At 51.8% G+C, this 19,085-nt stretch overlaps 1 protein-coding gene across 19 annotated transcripts in view; it reads right to left on the bottom strand.

Moving 5' to 3' along the window:
• Nrxn2 (neurexin 2) overlaps window positions 1-19,085 on the bottom strand; it is a 107,762-nt gene that overhangs the window by 62,137 nt on the left and 26,540 nt on the right. For 7 of the 19 annotated variants that reach the window (XM_013514288.1, XM_005384583.2, XM_005384585.2 and 4 more), the window contains exons 4-7: window positions 19,052-19,081; window positions 16,775-16,846; window positions 12,159-12,460; window positions 3,734-3,757 (exon numbers count right to left, since the gene is read on the bottom strand). In XM_013514288.1, coding sequence (XP_013369742.1) covers window positions 3,734-3,757; window positions 12,159-12,460; window positions 16,775-16,846; window positions 19,052-19,081 — 428 coding nt within the window. The remainder of the gene's footprint in view (window positions 1-3,733; window positions 3,758-12,158; window positions 12,461-16,774; window positions 16,847-19,051; window positions 19,082-19,085) is intronic. The other 12 variants (XM_005384584.2, XM_005384574.2, XM_005384578.2 and 9 more) reach the window with 7 other exon arrangements.

Below are 19,085 nucleotides of genomic sequence, written 5' to 3'. Positions count from 1 at the left end.
AGCAAGTGTTTTTAACTTGTGGGCAACTAAATGGGCTTCCCTGAAGCCCCTAGACAGTGTACAAAAACCATACCAAAGGGCTTTTTTTATCTTTGAGAGTTCATTGTTGGTCCCAAATTTTCGTTTTGTTTTTTTTTTGGTTTTTTTTTGTTTTTTTTTTTGGTTTTTCTCCGGTACTGGGAACCGAACTCACGACCTTGCGCTTTGCCGCTGAGCTAAATCCCAGCCCCTTGGTCCCAAATTTTCAAAGGGACCCATAAGTCTAATGTGGTTAAAAACTAATCCAAGAGAGAAGCTCATGCTTGTAATCCCAGCACTCTGGGAGGCTGAGGTAGGAGGATCGAAAATTTGAGCCCATCTGGATAATTTAGTAACTTAGCAAGACTTTATCTCAAAGCAAAAAATAAAAAGGCTAGGAAAATGTGAAAGCCCTGGGTTCAACCCCCAGTATCAAAAATTACCAAAAAACAAAAATAAATTCATAAAAATGTTGCTTGGCCAGGCGTGGTGGCACACACCTGTAATTCCAGCACTCGGGAGGTTGAGGCAAGAGGACTGCTGTGAGTCCAAGGCCATCCTGCACTACATGAGATCTTGCCTCAAAAATACATATATTGCTTGCATCCCATCAGGGTGGGGCAGAATGGGAATGGGGCTGCAGATAGTGGCAAGGAAGGGGCTTCTGCATGGGTGAGGTGCTGCAGCCCAGCTAACTGTGGACTTTAGCCACCTTAAGCGGGTAGGGGGGCTGACTAAAGCTAGAAGCAGCTGGAGAGACACACCAAAAAATGAACTTGACTGACAATATTTACAGCCCTATGGTAAACTCTGGGGTCTGGGCTTCATAAAGTTTGGGAGTACAGGGGAAATATTTGAGGTCAGAAGTCCTGGATTTTCACTTCGCCTTCACCATTTTCCAGAACAACCTCATTTTACCTCTCTGACTCTCCAGCCTGTAAAAGGGGTTTAATAACTTCCTATCTTCCAGGTTTACACCAAACACTAAACAAGAAGTAAGTGCAAGTGTTTAGACTCCTCCAGAGCTGGTGCATGGCCCCCGGCAAGGAACTTCCTCTGGCCCCAGTGTTCTCATCTATGAACTGGGAACACTCCCTCCCTACTGCCTGAAATCTAATCCCAAATGGCTTGGGAACCAGAACTTGTCAAACCCCTTCTCTGCTGGTGCCCTGTTCTCTGACTCTAGCCTCAGCCTCACAGGTGGTCCTCAGGGCAGGTTTCTGAGACCACCGAGAGGCACGGAGATCTCTTTCCTCAGTCAGTGCTGCTCATGGAGGGAAGTGTGGAGGTCTTGAAGCCTGGGGATTTAGCAGGGACTTTCCTTGCCAGGGCTGAAACCGGAGAAGGCTGGTGGTTTCTTAAGGAACCTCATCACGCCATTCATCTTCCCTCCTCACCAGCCCAACTTCTGAAGCATTCTGAGGGTTCATGCAGTTATCCTGGGATGGTAATAGGGTCTCCGATAGGGCCAGAGGTGCTGTATTCTCCGGAGTTTGCTATGGGAAGACAATGGCTTCTTCACACACATCTCTCCCCAGAAACATGCAGACAATCAGCTAACACTTTGTAAAGCTTAATAAAACTGTGATTCCCCAACTGAGTACAGAAGCTTTCACTTTCGTTGCCCTTCTTGACCTTCTCATGGATCCCATGAAATAGGTTTATTGTCTGCTCACTTGGAAGATGAGGAAAATGAACTTTTATAGCCTCAGCCCTTGTGGTCAAGTTTTCACCAAACTGAGACAAGAATGGCCTAATCTGAGGGTGCTCTGGGTGACTGCATGTATCCCATGGCTGATTTTGCCTCCCTTCAGTCCCCAAAATCACAGGTTAGCTGTCCAGTAAAGGTCTGCAAAGAGAGTTCCAAATGGCCAGTTCCAGAACTGGGCTCAGTGGCCCAGCTTGGCAGGTGGGGGAGCAGCTAACTCCTAGCAGCAGCAGCTGGAGGGAAACAGCCTGTGGCGGCTGGTGCTGGCCCCACTACACAGCTCCATTTGAACTCCTTGGGACACCAAGAAGTAGCCACAGAGTAGACTGGGCATGGCTGGGGTGGCCCTGGCCACGGCACTAGTCTATGCAGGTGTAGGAAAATGCACACCTGCAAAGGGGTTGGTCTGGCCTCAGAGGTGGAGCCTTCTAGGGAGGTGGGGGTGCTCTCAGGCTGGGCTCCCCGGCTCCAACACCTCCTTCTGTTCCAGTCAGTCAGCCCTACAGTCGGGGAGTCTGGCCAGGTCAGGCAGCTGCCCCACGCAGCGCCAGTCCCTCGGGAGCAGACACGTCCATCTGCAGGGTCCCCAGCCTAGTGCTCAATCACTCTGCATTATTAATAGGCGATGACTAACTGGCGGCTGCTGCAGAGCCGGCACAGGGCAGGCCTGAGGGAATCCCAGGGGATCACGCACCACAAGGCTGCGGGCACGCACTCGAAGGCAGGCAGGCAGGGAGCAAAGGGCCAGTCCAGCCCCTCCCTGCCCCTGCCCACCGTGGCACCCACAATGAAGGGCAGAATCCTTGCCAGGCCCGCAGCCCCCGCTCACACCAGCACATACACATGTAAAGACACCAGCAGTCTCCTAAACACACAGCACGGCTTCCCACTAACACCCCTAAATGTCACACCAACATTTACACACAGTCACACCCACACACTAACACACACCAGCTGCCTTTCCACCGACACCCACACCAGCGCTCACCGGGCCTAAGCCCAGCCCAAACACAGGCGCTTGGCAAGGACACGGACAGCCAAGGCTGGCCCAGCCCCACCCTGCAGGGACTGCCCTCCAACGGGGAAGGAAGCCAAGCCCCGGCCATGGCCATGCGGGGGAGGCAAGGACACGGAGGGGAGGGGCACAGGGGAAGGGAGACAGTGTGAAACACAGTGTTAGTCAGAGCAGCGGAGCTTGGGGGCACTGGACGCTGTCCCTGGTGGGGAGGAAAGACCATTCATGCCGTGCAAGATGTGGGGGAGACAAACCGGAAACCTTCGAGGCTAAGAAGTGGGGTAGGAGACGTCACCTTTTCCCTGGCAGCCAACATGAAGCAGTCCCCAAACTGGTATGAACTGGTGATTGGAAAGCGCTCCATGTCTCCCAAAGTCATCCCCCGCCCTTCAAGCATGCTGCTCAGCTGGCTGCCGACGACGGAGGTGACATCCCCTCCCCCTCCCTCAGCTTGAGGGGTCCCGTCCGGAGCTGACAGTGAGCAGAGCAGAGCATGTCATGAGATGGTGTTTTCCATGGATTTTCAGGAGACCAAGAAAGAAACCAAATCAAACAGAAAAAACAAGGGAGGGGAGGGAAAAGAACAAAAGAAAGCAATCGAAATAAGCCGCTTGGCATCGGGGCTGGTCTAACCAGAGCCGATGACCACAGGGCCTGCCCCAGGTCGCTCTGGCCAGGAATCTGAATTCAGAAGGCAGGGATTATAGGGCAGGGCCAGGCCAAATTCCTTGATTTCCAATTGTCTTTTGGCTTTGAGTTGGGACCAAGGGGGGAAAAAAAAGAAAGAAAGAAAAGGGAGGGAAGTAAACTAAAGAGAAGAAAAATCTGAAAGATTGTCCAGGACACAAAAAACAATTGGAAGAGCAAAACAACCAAAAACCAAACGAGGAGAGGAAACAAAAGTGGGAGAATCGAACGGTTAAAAAAACCCACGGCAAACCAAACGGTAAGACAATTAGAGTGATATCTACCAGATAATGCAGTTTGTTTACCATAGCGTGTCCAATCCCTGCGTGCTTCACCGGAGAGGGGGAGGGGAGGGGGGGTCAAAAAAAAAACCAACAAAGACAACAACAAAAGAACACAACGAAAAGAAAAGAAAAATAAAATGACCAACTGTGAAACTCAAGGAAGGAGGAAAAATATATATCCATATATATTTGGTTGTTTGTTCAAACCCTCCCACCTCAGGTTCAGCAGAAGTATTTGGTTTAAAGAAAATTAAATTATAATGGGGGGAGAAATAAAACACACACACAAAATTAACTCCCTTCTTATCCCAATCCCTCCCCCACCCCTCATCTGGATTCCTCTCCCCCTCACCCCCTCCCTGAAGAGCCGTCTGCAGAGAAGGGGAACAGTTAAAGACCTTGGTTAGTAGAGAAGAAAACAACAAAAGAACTGGACCAAGAAAGCAAAGACTTAAAAATGGCTGACATTCCGCAGATGAGACAGAAAGGTTAGTTCGGTTTTTCACTCATACCTTGCCCCACCTGTCCCTGCCCGTCCCTTGGTCCCCGGGTTATAAGCGTGTTAGTAACACACACAGAGTTGGCAACGGGGTTTTCCAACAGAAGGGGAGAGAGGGAAGGCAAGGGTTAAGAAGCAGACCCAGTTATGCAGTATTAGTAGGTCCTGTGGGCTGAAATGGGAGGGAGCTGAAGGGAGGGTAGGGAGGGGAACAGGGTGTGAGAAGGGGTGGGCTACTGGCTGAGGGAACGGAGATGGGTTTGTTAGCTGACTGGTCAACCGGATGGCTTTCCAGAGAACTGGCTAGGAAGTGAGCTGGTGCTGGCCAGCTGGCTGACCAGTTGTCATGTTGGGTTAATGAGTTAACCGGTTGGTGATGGGCCAGCTGGCTGCCAGGCTGGGAGAAGAGTGGGCAAAGCCCCTTGAGATTCAAAGAACTGGCAAGAATGAGAGGCAGTTTCGTTTGGAGGCCAAAGTGGTTCCCAGGGAGCACAGGAAGAGACATGGGCATCTGCTCTTCCTGGGAATGCAAGGATAGGCAAATAGATCCAGGGGTCACTGGGGACAGAGGTAGCTCCTTTCTCTGTTTCTTTCTTTTATAAATTTTATTTTATTTTTTATTTTCTTGCTTCCCTTCTTTGAGAAAGGAAGAATGACTCATCATTACAACAGGGGAAAGGAAACCTTGCCCTCCAGGGCTGGCAGAGACTTCATGGTATCTAGTTCACGTGGTATCTGATCGTCCCGAAGCCTCCCTCTCCTCTTCCTCTCCCACCCACAGTGCTTCCTCCTGCCGGCCCCCCTTGACTTCTCCAGAGCCCACATTTCCCAAAAAGCCCTCCTCCCTATTTCCTTATCCTCCTCCATGCACCCATCCCTCTGAGAACGAAGTGCCCACCAGCACCGCCCCTGCAAGACCCTGGAGTTGGCGAGGCCACCCCGCAGTCCCTCCTGCTTCTGTGTGGACAGAGAAACCCCTGAACCTCCACTTCCCACTACCAGTACCAGAAATTCACTCCCCTTCCCCACAGAGAGGAACGCTGTAGCCCACCTACCTCTGAAATCCCTTACTCCTCCCTAGGCTAGAAGTCAGACATCCTACTGTGGTCTCCAAACTCCTCATTCCCACCTACTTCCAAATTCATTTTCTCTTCCCATAGCCAAGGACAGCAGCAACAACCACCTTCACCATTAACCTGGTCTCTGAAAAGGAGATGCCAAAGGGGCCGAGGCAGCCTTACTTAAGAGCACCAGAGATGGAGGGATACTGCTGTTTGGCATCTGTTAAATAACACTGCACAGTCAAGACTATGATTGTGAGGAGGAGAGGTATTTTAGGGACAGAGCCATTAGTTAAAGAGTTATTGTAAGGAGTGGGCACAGGACTAATTCAGTAAGACAATTAATAAGGGCCTTGTATAATTAAAAATAACAGAACTCAATATTTAGCAACTAGAAGTGCTGAATAACCAATATTAATTATTAGTGATATAGAAGCCAGCAGTTTACATAGCAGAAGAGTCTGACTGCAGGTGCAGTGATTGGAGCAAGGGGATAACGTGTGACAAGAGAATTAGTACTCCTGGCTGGTGCGACTGTCATGAAATGAAGAGGCCAACTAGTCAGAACAAGGAACACTTAGTTTCAGGGCAGCAAAACCAATTGCACGCAAAAAGGTAAGAGTTGTCTCATAAGCACAGTACCAGTCGAACAAGGGAGGGGAAAAAAGAGCATTAGAAGCAAAAGTCCAAGTACTGTTCCTTGGAATTAGAACTGGTTATGAAGAATAAAATAAATAAATAAATTTTTCAATGTTCACAAAAAAAGTTTCATTGTTAACCAGTAGAACAAGAAATCAAAAACAGGATTGAAAGAAGAAAAGTGATTTCAAAATCTGGACTTCCTACTAGTTTGTCAAGAGACCAGGCTTCCTCTGAAAATCAGCAGGGTTGGCATGGATGAAATGGGAACCCTCTACACCTAGGAGTGAGGATCGAGAACCTGTCCATGTGATCATGATTTAGGGGCAATTGTGGTCAGATACTCAAACAGAGCTTCCACTGGCACCCTCCCTGGTGGCTTGTGACACAGCTCAGGAAAGGGAGAGAGCAGCCCAGAACAGAATCTGGGGAGCTAAGATTTTAGGCTAGTCAGTGAGCTGTGAAGGCCTTACCCTCTCCTAGAGATCAGAGTGGCAGTGTCTGATGAGTTACAGCACCACGGACCCAGGAGAGAAGCCAGTCGTTATAACAAGTGAAAACTTACCATGGCCAAGGGCCTTTGCACCAAACTACAACCCATCTGCACTTCAAACTCTGAGGACAGCTCTAGCCCCCTCAAGAAAGTACAAATCACAAAAATCTGAGATGAATACAATCTCTGTGGAGCATGAACAAGAGAAGCTCGGGACAAAGAAGAGGAAGCCACAGTACTCAGCCATAGAGGAACCTATTTTTCAGAGATATGAGCAGAATGTTTGAATATCTCAGAATGACACAGCCACAGAGGAACTACACTCTTCTTTGCATTTTGCATCAATGACAACAACAAGGGCCTCTCTGGGAGGCAGAAAAATGGAGTAGCTTCTGAGTCACACAGACTTCTATCCAACACTCCCTTATCTGGACAACCCTGAGCAAACTCTCTGAGCTTCCAAACCTCAGTTTCCTTACCAGTAAAATGGGAATAATATCTCCCACTCACTAAATTGATATAAAAACTAGATGAAATACAAAAGAGAAATGAGACCCTTGAACATGGGGGTTAGTGGAGGAGAAAGGTTCTGATGAGATCTGAGAAATGCTCTGGCAGAGGATGGAGAGCTGAGAAAATTCAAGGTGGGGAATGGGACAAGCTTTCTCCTGGACTCATAAAGCAAAATGGAGTTTCTCACAGGATGACAAGAAATAGTTCAGTGCTCATATTAAGTAGTTAGATCTGCTCATTTTGGACATGGGTCTTTGTGTCTCAAATCTCACCAACCAGCTTTAAGAAAGAGACCCAATGAATCAGGAAAACTATTAGAAAAACAACTACACGCACTCGATAGTTGCTGGTATTAAGCCCTCCATTTGTTCACCACTTAGAAGAGATAAGAAATGAACACAAATATTGACACGCAAGCAAAATGTGAAGAGAGAGCTGGAATACAAGTTTCCAAGGGTTTGGAGAATATAGCAAAGAAGGGAGCCAGGCGAAGGAAGATTTTATGAAGAAGGTGGCCAGAGGAACTGAAAGAAAACACAGCAAATGATCGTGGCAGCAGCAAGCTCTTTGGTGCTTATATCACAGCGGGCACTGTGCTGAGTGCTTTTAGGCATTCCTCAGTTGGCAGAAGGCTCCTATCATTTTGCCCCTGAAGAACTGAAGCTCAGAGAAGTTGTATAATTTGCCTAAAGTCACTCAACTAGTGGTAGAGCTGAGATTTGAAACAGTCCATCCAACTCAAAACCTAGCTCTAAGATTTCATCAAACAGAAAGGAAGATGAGTAGATAGTACACCTAGGAGAGTTGTGGAAAGGAAGGGAAGAACTAGGAGTGGCGTAGACAGGTATGGAGAGCAGCAGATGTAGGCCCTAAAACAGGCTATGTGCCACGCCAGAGGGGACATGCGAGGAAAGAAGTCCTAAATACCTGTTGGACTGCATCTTTGGGGATTCCATTCATGAGAACTTCATCCCTGGGGAGTCCACACTTGGGGACTCCATTCTTTGGGACTTCATCAGTGGAAGACTGTATGGTTGGGTTACTCCATTCTTGGAAATTCCATCCTTGGGGACTCCATCCTTGGATGATTGCATCCTTAAGAACTCCATCTTTTGGGGATTCTGTCCTTTGGAGAGTCTATCCTTGGAGGACTCCATCCTTGAGGAACTGCATCATTAAGGACTCCATCCTTGAGGGACTATGTCACTGAGGACTTATTCCTTGATGGAATCCATCTTTGGGTAACTCTATCCCTTGGGAACTCTATCCTTGGAAGACACCATCCCTTAGGGACTGAACCACTGGAAACTCCATCCTTGAAGATCTCATCTTTGGACACTTCACCCTTGATGGAATCCATCCTTAGAGGATTCTATTTTTGGGAATTTTGTGCCTGAGGACTTCCCCCTTGAGATTCTGTCCTTGGGGGATTTCATTCTTGGGACCCAGAGGAGCTCAGGAAAGTCTCTGCACTAAAAGGCATCATCTAAGCTAGGCAAGAGGAAGCACTATGTCATGTTTCGGTAGTCAGCTTGTCTTCCAAGTTTGGTGCTGGCTAATGATAAAATGGGTTTGCACATTCTGCTTACATGGTAGTGGGAAGCAGCTGGGAGACATACTGGGTATGGGAGGAGAGTGGGCCCAGAATTTAAAATAGGCCTCAGGGAATCCTCAGAGGTAATCACTCCTGCCAAGATCCCCTAAGAGAACTGCCTGTCACAATAGTTTCAAAGCTGGGTTTGAAAGGTCAAAGACAGAGAGATGCTGGCTCAGTCAGACCCCCTCTGATCCTAACTGCTATGGTCCAAAAATGTGTAGATGGTTCTAAGGATGATAACCTAATCCAGGGCCCAAGGGGGACAATTCAGCCTCTTTCCAGTCTTTGGAGCTGACCTTCGACTCACAGTTACAGCCCCAAAAGCAAAACAGAGGGAAAGCCCTGAGTGCTGGCTCTGGGGCAGGCCCTCCCAGGAGGCCATCTCCCTGGCCACTGGAATCACATGAAGAAAATAATGTAGAAGCCACAGTGTTCTTGGATCATGGCCATCTACCCTGAAAAGCTGGAGGCAAATGTCATTTCTTATATCACCTCTCTGTCTTAGCTCCTGGCACACAAAACTTGAGGGAGACGGAACACTGATGCAAACCGCCTGGGTCCACATCACCCCTCTGATCACAGAAGGATTTTTCCAGTTCCAGGATGACATGTGGACACTGTACAAAGCTGCACAATCAGGGTTGCTCCCCAGCAGCATTACTGACATTTGGGGTCCGATGATTCCTCACTGGGGGCACTTAGCAGGATCCTGGCCTCTACCCACAATATGCCAGTAACACCCCTGAATTATGACTATCCAAACTCCAGACACTGACAAATGTCTCCTGAGGGCACAGAGTGAGTGACTGACTGAGAGATACTGTTGAAACAACAGAGCCCAAGAAATTACTCTTGTATGTCCCGAACACCAGGCAGATGAAGGGATCCACAAGGATGTACTTCACCACAAGCTAGGCCTCCAGTGAGACCACCTCTCAGCCATAGGTGTGGCCTGGATTTAGGGGTCACTAAGTCCTCTAGAAGCCCCCTTCCCTACTGAGACAAGGTCTCACTATGTGGTTCAGGTTGGCCTTGAACTCACTAAGTCATCCAGACTGGCCTTAAACCCACTAGCTAGGCTAGGTTGGGCTCAACCTTGCAGCAACCTTCCTGTCTCAGCCTCCTGAGTGTTGGGATTACAGGCATGTGTCACCACATCCAGCTCAGAAGGTCTTTCAAAAGAGATCTACCAATGGAGGACTTTACAAAGCAGATACCTACCCTCTGTGCTCAGGAGGGCCTGCTTCTGGGTCAACATGACCAGCTGCTGCTCTGAGTTACCTGACAGAGCAACCCAAAAAGAAGGACTTTCCATCAGTTATTAGCATAGACCTACAACCCTGCAAGCCCCAAGAAGAGGTAGTCACGGGTCTATGTGCAGCATGCTGTGGCCAGGTACTGCGCTCTCCATGTGGCACTTTTGCCTCCCCTAACACAGGCCTCTCCTTCCTCTTGGGTATCTCTTAAGTTCACAGAATGTTGAGGCTTCTGCTGCCCATTTGGCTTCCCCCTGTTCACATTTAACAGTCGCACCCAGACCCCTCAAAAGCTGAAGTCCTGGAAGGGCAGGCGCCATGTCGTTCTCCTCTGTGTGCAGTACGATGAACATATCTACTGGCCAAGCAAAACGTGGATACAATGCAGGCTTGGGGCATCCTGCTGAAGGCAGCAGCAGGTGACAGCACTGGTCCTAGGGAAGGTAAGCAAGCAAGAGGCACCAAGGGACACTTCTCTGCCTCCAGGAAAACGTGTGTGGTACCTGAAAGTATCACAAATGCTCACGACACACTCAGGTGGGCTCCGATGGGGGTGACGACACAGGATAGCCCTCTGACCAGGAAAAGGGATGATATGACATGAGGGGGCGCTGTATCGAGGAGTGACTCCACCGAGCATGTCACTCTGCAGAATCTGGAGGGTACTAAGAATAGGCACATCAGTAGGAGCCGGACTGCAACAGGTGGCAGCAAGTTCCCAAAAGAGCAGCAGGATTAGTCACAGCACTGTCACAGCAGGGGGGAGTAGCAGTAAATGAGGAGGAATCCCCATTAGATCATCACTCAGTGGTGTTAAATGAGCACAGGTAAGAGGAGTGGGAGGTCAGCCAGAGTCCTGAGCCCCATTAATAAGCCTTCCAGTGGGAGGAAGGGGAGGAGGAGAAGGAGGACAACAAAAGTGATGACAAAGAAGAGTGACACCAGAAAGTTAGTCACTACCCAACCAGAACCAGGAAGTCTGAAAAAGACAACTAGCAAGAGTCAGGTGTGGTGACACACACCTATAATCCCAGTACTTAGGCTGAGGCAGGAGGATGCCGGAAGTTTGAAACCAGCCTGGGCTACATAGTGAGTTCAAGGCCAGTAGTCAGGACTACATAGTGAGACACTGTCTCAAAAAAAAAAAAAAAGAAAAGAAAAGAAAGAAAGAAAGAAAACAGCCACAGTGCAGGAAGATGGAGCCCCTGCAGGCACATGCAGGACCATTCGGACTTCCCAGTTGCATTTAGCCCAAAAGAGATGGGGCAGAAAGAGCTTCACTGCTGTTAGCTATGTCTGTGGTCCCAAGAGAAATCATGAGAATTGGGATCCAAGAGGCAGTGAGCAGGGGCAGGCACCAGGAGGTAGAAACAGGAGCTCCCAGAATGCCCAGCGGCCTCTCCTGCTTGAGTGGAAGGGTGGACTCAGACCCTGCAGGACGCAGGAACTTCTTAGGGCTGGAAACTCGCTCTGGGTTTCCAGCCCTAAGAAGTTCCTGTCGAGCAAAGCCTCCTGTCGAGCAAAGCCTGGCCTCAAATGTGGCCTCACTTGCGAATGCCACTGCAGGCCCTGTAAACAGTGAAGAGGGCCACTCTCCAGAGCCCCGCCCAAAAGGTGAGTGTGGGAGCAGAAGCTGAGGGGACACTACGAAGAAGGGTACTACCCCGTACCCAGGGGCTGACCCAGAAGGGTCCCCTCAGAGCACCTGCATGGGCTGGCCTAGGAGCCAGAGGCAGAAGGCAACTCACAGACAGCTGCGAGCCTGGTGCCTCAGAAGGAAAAGAAAGGGTAAGCCAGGGCAAGTTTTGCCCAGAGGAGAAGCAGAGGCGACACCCTCTCTGGTCATACACTCCTTCTCCAACCTGCTACCTCAACCCCTACCTCAGCCCTGGAAAAGCCTCTCCTGAGACAAGACCACATCTTGCCCCCACCCAACTCTGCCTGCCTGCTGCTCCAGTGCTGGGATCCCCACGCCTGATCCATCAGAGCAGCCTGCTCACCCTGGAGGACCCCTTTCCCCGCTTCTCAGGCCCTCTACTCTGGCTCTGCTCTCTCCCCCCACCTCCTGAAGCCCCTCCCATGTCAGCTGATTTCCTCAGCTCCAGTCCTTGAAATCCCAGCTGCTCCCACCAGTTGAAGCCCAGGTCTTCCCCCGGCCTCAGGCTTCTGTCTCGAGGCAGTTCAGGAGCCTCGTTCTAGCTCAAATCCCGTCACTGAGGTCTCTGAGGCCTGCCACACAGCTCTCGCCACGCTTCAAGCGCCCCCATAGTCCTGATCCCTGTGTCATTCTGCAGAACCACACCTCACTTGCCACACCCCAGGAAGCCCCCTCTCCACCTGTGTTCTGCCCCCCAGGTGGCTGACCCCTGGCCTTCTTGCTCCCCCTACCTGGCGCAGGTTTCGGGTAACCCGGACGTCGTGCCAGGCATTGTCGTTGAACTTGCCGTTGACGGGTTCCACGAGGGCCTCGAAGGCTCCTGAGCCTAAATTGATGACCAGCCAGACGGCCCCAGACTTGAGGGACAGGTTGACGTAGTCGGCTGACTTGCCCGTGTGCAGCATCAGCCCGTTGCGCTGCAGGGTGCGGAAGGCCAGCGTGATCTCGTCAGTGCTGCTCTGGATGGGGTTGTGTGACAGGTCGTAGCAGAAGAACTCGTTGCCTTTGAAGGTCGCCACGAACTCCTCCTTGCCTGGACATCATCGTTGGGAGAAATGGAAGAAGGCTGAGTGGAGTGGAGTCTACCAGAGCCTCCCTTTTCCCCTCCAGCACCCCTCCAGGGCCAGGAGCCCTGAAGTCTTGGCTCGAGGCTTTAGGGACCCTTCCCCTCCCTCAGCCTGTCAGTTCTCTGCTCTGGACCCTGCCATCTTTGCTGTCAAAAGCCAACTTCTCCCGAGCCCACTTCCAAAGTGGGAGGCTGCTAAGTGGCTCTCACACTGACAGCTGACAATTAAGCTGCCACAGGGCCAGGCAAAGCAGAAGGGTCCTCAGCAGCGCCTCCCTCCAACTCTAACCCCTTTCACAAGAGGACGTGGGAAAGAAACAAGCGCTCTACCTGGCTGCTCCCTGGGAGTTCCACCCTGGGACGGGGCACTGAGGGCCTCTGGAGTGCAGCCCACCTCCCCCTCCCCCTCTCCCTCTCCCTCTCCTCTGGTGACGGCCACTCTCAGTGCCCAGGGACAGCTTCAGGCCTTACCATCTGGAATGGGGACTAGAAGGCCTGCCGTGCAGCCCTGGGCAGACGAGGAGAATGGGAAGTGCGGGAAGGGGAAAGGCAGGGATAAGACACGCAGGAAAGCAATGTAGGTGACAGGGATATGCACCAGGTAGCAGCAGGCCATTGTGCCAAGCTCATGTGTGGCCACCATGCCAGCTCTCACCCACCCCAGCTTCCTACTGCGCCCTGAGGACAGCCTCTGAAGGGCCCCATGGTGCTAGTGTGCAACCTGTGTGTGCCAGTGGAAGGGGCTGCTGCACCCCTGCCACCACCTGGTGCAACAGCCCCTTCTATGGGCACTTTTTAAGCAGAAGCAACAGCTCCTGCGGAGGCCTTAGGGATTGCCAGTGCTCTGCAAGTGTGTGACAAGTGAGAGGACAATGACTCTGGTACCAGGATGTTGAGGTCCAGCATCACAACTGCACAAACCAGAGCACGAGCAAAGGGAAGAGACCCAGATAAGGAATCAAGGGAAACCAGAGGCCCTGGACCTAGGCAGTGGCTCATGTCTCCTTACCAATTAATGGTGACACCACAGCTGGCCCTGCCTATCTTCCCAGGTGGATGAGAGGCAAACAGGATTGGGTCATAGGGGCATTTATGCAGAAACTGTGCTGTCCAAGCACAAGCGTTCTCAGGAGACCTTCTAAAGGCCCAGGAAATAGCAGGCACCTTGCCAGGGGCATGAAGGGCCACTAGGATGCAGCTGCCCTCTCCCTGAGGGACAGAGCTCAACAGAAGTGCCACATGTGGACGCAGGGGTCTCTGGGTACAGATTCTGCAGAGCCCTTCCCCCGCACACCAGCCTGCCTCTCTCTCTGGGCAGGCTGCCCACAGACTCTGCCCTCGCTGCCTCCGGATGCCAAGGCACCAGCTGCTGCCCCAGTGCCTGGCACAGCCCTCACTGCAGCTGGCAAGGCCTGGTGTCCTGAGGCCCCAGGGCAGTGAGGCGGGGAGGGGGGGGCCACACCAGGACAATCTGCATTCCCCCCCTATCTACTTAGGGAGTCAGAAGCAAAGGTGAAAAATCCAGCAGAGACAATAAGGGAAGGAAGGCAGGATGGGTGATGTGGAGAGAGGCTGCATAGAGAGGGAAAAAATGGACCACCGTGGGAGGGACAGAGGAGAAATGGAGACAGCTCAGGGCTGAGGGAGCAAAAGGTGACACGAAGCTTGATAGATAAAGAAAAGAAGCGAGCCCCAAGGGGACAGGTAAGGGAGATGGGAAGAGGGCCAGCAAGGAAAGGGGACAAGGACCTCTAGGGAAGAAAGGCAAGGCTTTCTGGGGCCTTACTGTTTCCATAGCAACCAGGCCTGCTGCTCAGACACTGGCAGAGCCAGGGGGCTCAAGGACTAGAAAAGTGAATGTGTTTGACCTTGGGTTTGCCACACGTACTGGCTAGTCCCGCCCAGAAGTCGGGCTTCCCCTCCCACTTCTTCACCTTCACTGCAGTCAAAGAAAATATCATTACAGAGTCAGACAGAAGGGAAAGAAAGAATAAGGCAGCCACGTGAAAAAGTGATTGGGATAGAACAAAAGAAGCCAGAAAACGAAAAGAGGCTGGATCTTGGCTGCCAAGGCAAGGTGGGGGAATAAGGCCATTCCTCGATTCCTCATCTCAGCCTCCTGTCTCTGAGAAGCGGCAAAGCCAGCCACACTGCAGTCTGTGCCTACGACGCTCAAGTCCCTGGTACTTGAGCCACAGACCTGGTAAGCCCAGAGATGAGAAGAGACACACAGGGCAGCCCAAGGTAGCCCAAGAGCCTTTGAGGGGAGGAAGCTAGAGGGGTAAGCAGCTGTAGAAAAGAAAGCCAGAGGATGAAGAGGAGAGACAACCTGGGGAAAGCAGTACGGGAAGGACCTCAAGGTGGTGGTGGGGACTCAGTGAGGGTCTGCATATAAGGTGGTGGAGTGTACTCAGCAGAGCACAAGCCAGATCCAGGTTGCATGAGCACTGAGGCACCAGGGGGCACTCTGCTCTGTCTCCCGTGCGGGGAGGACTGGGAACTACAACTCCCAGCAGCACCTGAACAATTAGAGCTCTTAGAGAGTTTCTGGCGCAGGAAGGAGCAGATAGCTGATACTTGTTTGCCTCTCTCAGTTGGGGTAAGGGGTGTCTGTGGACCCACAAGCGCATCCAGTGAAGTTGAATATGGCCAGAGACTAGCTGTTGTGGTCCTGGGTTTCCAAGCACCATGAAAGAGGGGGACACAGCAGCTGCCTCCTTTCCAGGCCCAGCTCAAAGGCCTCCTCTGGGAAGGTCTCCAACCCCCTCCGGCCCTCCCTCCTCTCGAGCACTACAGCTGTCTGTTCTGCTCATTTGGCACTTACTGCCTAGTAACATCTTGTACTGCTCCCTGGAGAGGAAGTGTGATGTGGGAAAGAAGACCTGGGCGCTAGTGCTGGCTCTGCCACCAGCTTTGTGACCTTGGCCAAGATATAACAGCTCTGCCCTGCCCTGCCTTCTCCTCTGGAAAAAGAAGCTAATCATTGGCTTACCTCACAGGTTGCTGCAAGCATCTAGAAAGAGAGTAGTTCACTGAACTGCGAACCAGCCCACAAATAAAGGGCTCTTCTACTGGGATATAACTGTGTGTGGATATGTGCTGATGTTTCTCTCTCCCTACTCCCTCCCTCCCACCCTCCTCTGTCTCTCTCTCATTGAATAAATTAACTCCTCTGAACAAAGTCTGCACTTTTCATATACTTTGCATGGACCACGCTTTATGGTACTTATTTGTTAGAACATCAATGAGGCCCCTGGGAACAGAGACCATTCACTCATTTAAAATAAATGTGCTGAGCTCACGCCTACGTAGGTGCCAGGAGCTGTGCAGAGCATGGGGGATACAGATGAAAATATCCAATCCCTGTCCTCAGGGAGCTCGGTGCAGTGGGGGCAGCAAACAGGTAAAGTGACAGTTATGATATGGTGTGAAAGACTCTAATGAAGGTGTGGACAAAGGGTACTCCGGGAAGTGTCCGGGTTGGCCTGTGGAGTTCAGAGAGACTGCCAGCGTGGACAGCTTGGCTGCTCTTTCAAGAAGCGGCTGAAAGAGATAGCAGGGAGCCAGCAGAGGAGAGGGACAGTGGGAGCCCAGGCAGACAGAAGAGCCACCAGCTGAAGGATGGAGATGGCCGGGAGCACGCAGCGCCTCAGCCCCACTGCAGAGGCCGGTTGTCAGACTGGCCTGGAAGCTTCTCAGGAAAGAATGCTCCTAAGAGAGGTGGAAAAGGAGCTAGGATCCTGGAGCCCCAAGATATACAAAAAGGCCCTGTCATGGCCTCAGAGGCTTTGGCCAGTTGTCTATAAAATGAAAGCAATGTCCCCAATCACCAAGGATCACAAAGGCTCACTGAGACAATGTGTATGATACAAATGGATTGGGGATGCCACCTCTCCCTATCAGAATTCCCTGGGGGGCGTGGGAGTGGGGGGTTGCCTCAGAGCCCAGATTTGACGGATAAATGGGGGCCGCCCTGCTGCCTTGGTGCTCCTCCAGAAAACAGACACTTTCTAGGGATGGGCCTGACAACTGCCATGGAGAAGGACATCATCGTTCCAGAATGAGATCATCAGGATAGCTGGGCTTTGGGTAGGACATGGAAGCTGTGGCCCTTCTCACCAGAGCGGCAATGGCACCTCAGATATGGCACTCAGTGTAGGCCCACCATACACTTGCAGGTATAAGGGGGTGCACCTGGGTAGCTCGGCTTCCCCCCAGGAAGCACTAGTAGCCTGCAGCAGGGTAAGGGCTAGGCTCTCTGGGGACTGTGGGGTCACTGACCTTTTGTTGGCTGGTGCACATCGCCGGCTCCTCCTCTCCCGGCCCCCCCCTCGGAGAACAGTAAGGACCCTACTGGAGAAGCAGAATTGGGGAGTCAGGCACAAGGGGCTTCCCAGCCAACCCCACCCCAGCCTGGAGGTGATAGAGGGCCCTCTCCAGGGCAAAGGTGCTGCTGCAGGCTCCGGGGAGGAGGACTTCTCTGGGGACTCACTTGTCTTCAGGGCCTCTCAGGAAGGAGCTAGTTGTCAAACCTAGGACCACAACAGGCCCCATAGACCCCATCAGACTCATGAACCTCAACTTTGCCCAAGGCAAGGAGACTAAGCAGAGGAGCAGAGGGACAAGCAAACAGGCCAGCCCCAGGGGCACAGAGGCCCTGAGGTCCTGCAGCCAATCTCCTCTTCACCCTCCTGGCCAAGGCCTCTTCTCCAAGGCCCAGGCCCCTCTCCTCTGGGCATCTCTGCACACATCTCTTCTGCTGGGTCCAAGTTTACACTCAACTCCTTCAAAAGCCTGACATAGGCACCAAATCCAAAATCCTCCCCAGGTAACACACCAGACCCCTCCTCTGCTCTGTGCCTGTCCTCTCCCTGACCACCTACACCTACCTGCATTGGTCCCCTAGTGAATGCTCTAAGTGTCACCATTCAGAGCATAGGACTAGCCAGGGATTTCTCAGAAGCACCCCACATCCCCCATGGTGTTTCTCTCCCCCTTGTACCCACAGAAGGGCTATGCCCAGAGGGAGGTTCAAGCTGGGTAGAGCTCACCAGGTACATGGGGTCTTCAGAAGTCAGTTCTTACTCCTCCCACCCTATTCCTCCCCACCCAGCCTCAGCTCCTAAGGGTGCACAGGCACCAGTGGCTATGTGTGGGCTTCAGGCTGGCTTAGCTCCAGCCTGGCTCTGCCTGTGAACGTGTGCAGTCAATGCCCTATTGCTAGACCCATGGAGTGGCTTCAGGATGGGGAAACACAGGCATGAGGGGGAAGTTCCTATCTGGGCTCTTACTCTAATCCCAAGGCCCAAGAACAAAAACTAGAATAACATCTGAGCTGTGGAACTTTCTGGAGAAGGGGAAGACTTTCTGGGACCCTCCCCAAGGGTCTTCATCTATGACTAAGGTGAGCCACAGCCGGCACTCCCAGAACCAAGCATTGAAAGGCAAGAAGGACATGAGAGACCCATCCAGGGCATCTTCTCCCATCTCCCCACTGGGACTCTCTCCTCCCCTATATTTCTTGCCATAATTTCACATCCCTGCAAGAATCTCAGGCCCCTACCTCCTCAGACCTAAATCCATCCCAAATTTCAGATCTCGGTAAGTCTCTCCCCACAGTCCCATCTTGGTGCCATGGGTCCCCTGCCCACAGTTAAGGACCTTGCCCTGACTCAGTGGCGGACAACCTTCAACAGAGGGTGACACTGGGCAAGTGTGGCAGTGCCCAAGGACTGAAAGGTCAAGCCCCTGTGCCCACAGAGTTAATGACAAGGAGGGTGAGAGAGGTCAGACGTGGAGAAGAGCAGTCAGGACTTCCAGGTCTGCTTAACACCAGGGCTTTGGAAGGTGGCAGGGACTTGGTCAAAGGGAGACTCAAATTAAAGGACTAGTCCCACCAACTACAGCTGTGTAATCATTAGCGAGTCACCTCACTTCTCTGGGCCTTCAGGGTCTCATCTGTCAAATAAGGTTGAGGATCATTCACAGATATGAAGGTGAAGGTGGCCAATGGGACACAGTGGAAAGGAGGACCCTGCACCTCCAGTCTCCCACTTCTTCCCCCGCTTCACCCCATTCTGGTGAAAGAAGTGACAGAGCAAGGGGAATTCAGGCGCTCATATACTCTTTCTCCAGCCCAGGCCCTTTTCTGTTTACTTGGGTTCACAGACAAGAAAGGGTGATCAGAATGAGTGGAAGGAAATAAAACACGGCCATGAGGAAGAACATAGGTGAGATACACTACCAGGAAAACGCAAAAAGGTGACTGGAGACAACGGCAGGAGTTCAAACATCTCTTGATGTTAGAAACCAAGGTGAGATGAGGGCAGATGGAGTGAATCTGGGCGGGCGGAGAGGGGAGCGCACAGACGTGGACCAGCCCCCCACCCCTACCCGAAACCCCCAGTAAAATAAAGACATGGCAGAGGAAGAGGGTAGGAAAGGAAGGAAGGAGGCAGGACAGGGGGAGGAGGGGGGCAGGGAGGGAGAAGAACAGAAAACTCCAGGCGCAGGTTGGGGACCATCCAATCCAAATCAAAGCAAAACTTCAAACCATACCTTCGCTGTTTAACGTCAGGTGAGCCGGACCTTG

The sequence above is a fragment of the Chinchilla lanigera genome, unplaced genomic scaffold (assembly GCF_000276665.1).
Source record: "Chinchilla lanigera isolate Chin_1 unplaced genomic scaffold, ChiLan1.0 scaffold00021, whole genome shotgun sequence".
Taxonomy (NCBI): Eukaryota; Metazoa; Chordata; class Mammalia; order Rodentia; family Chinchillidae; genus Chinchilla; species Chinchilla lanigera.
Note: the sequence above shows the minus strand (reverse complement) of the source record. Positions and strands in the feature narration are given on the sequence as shown.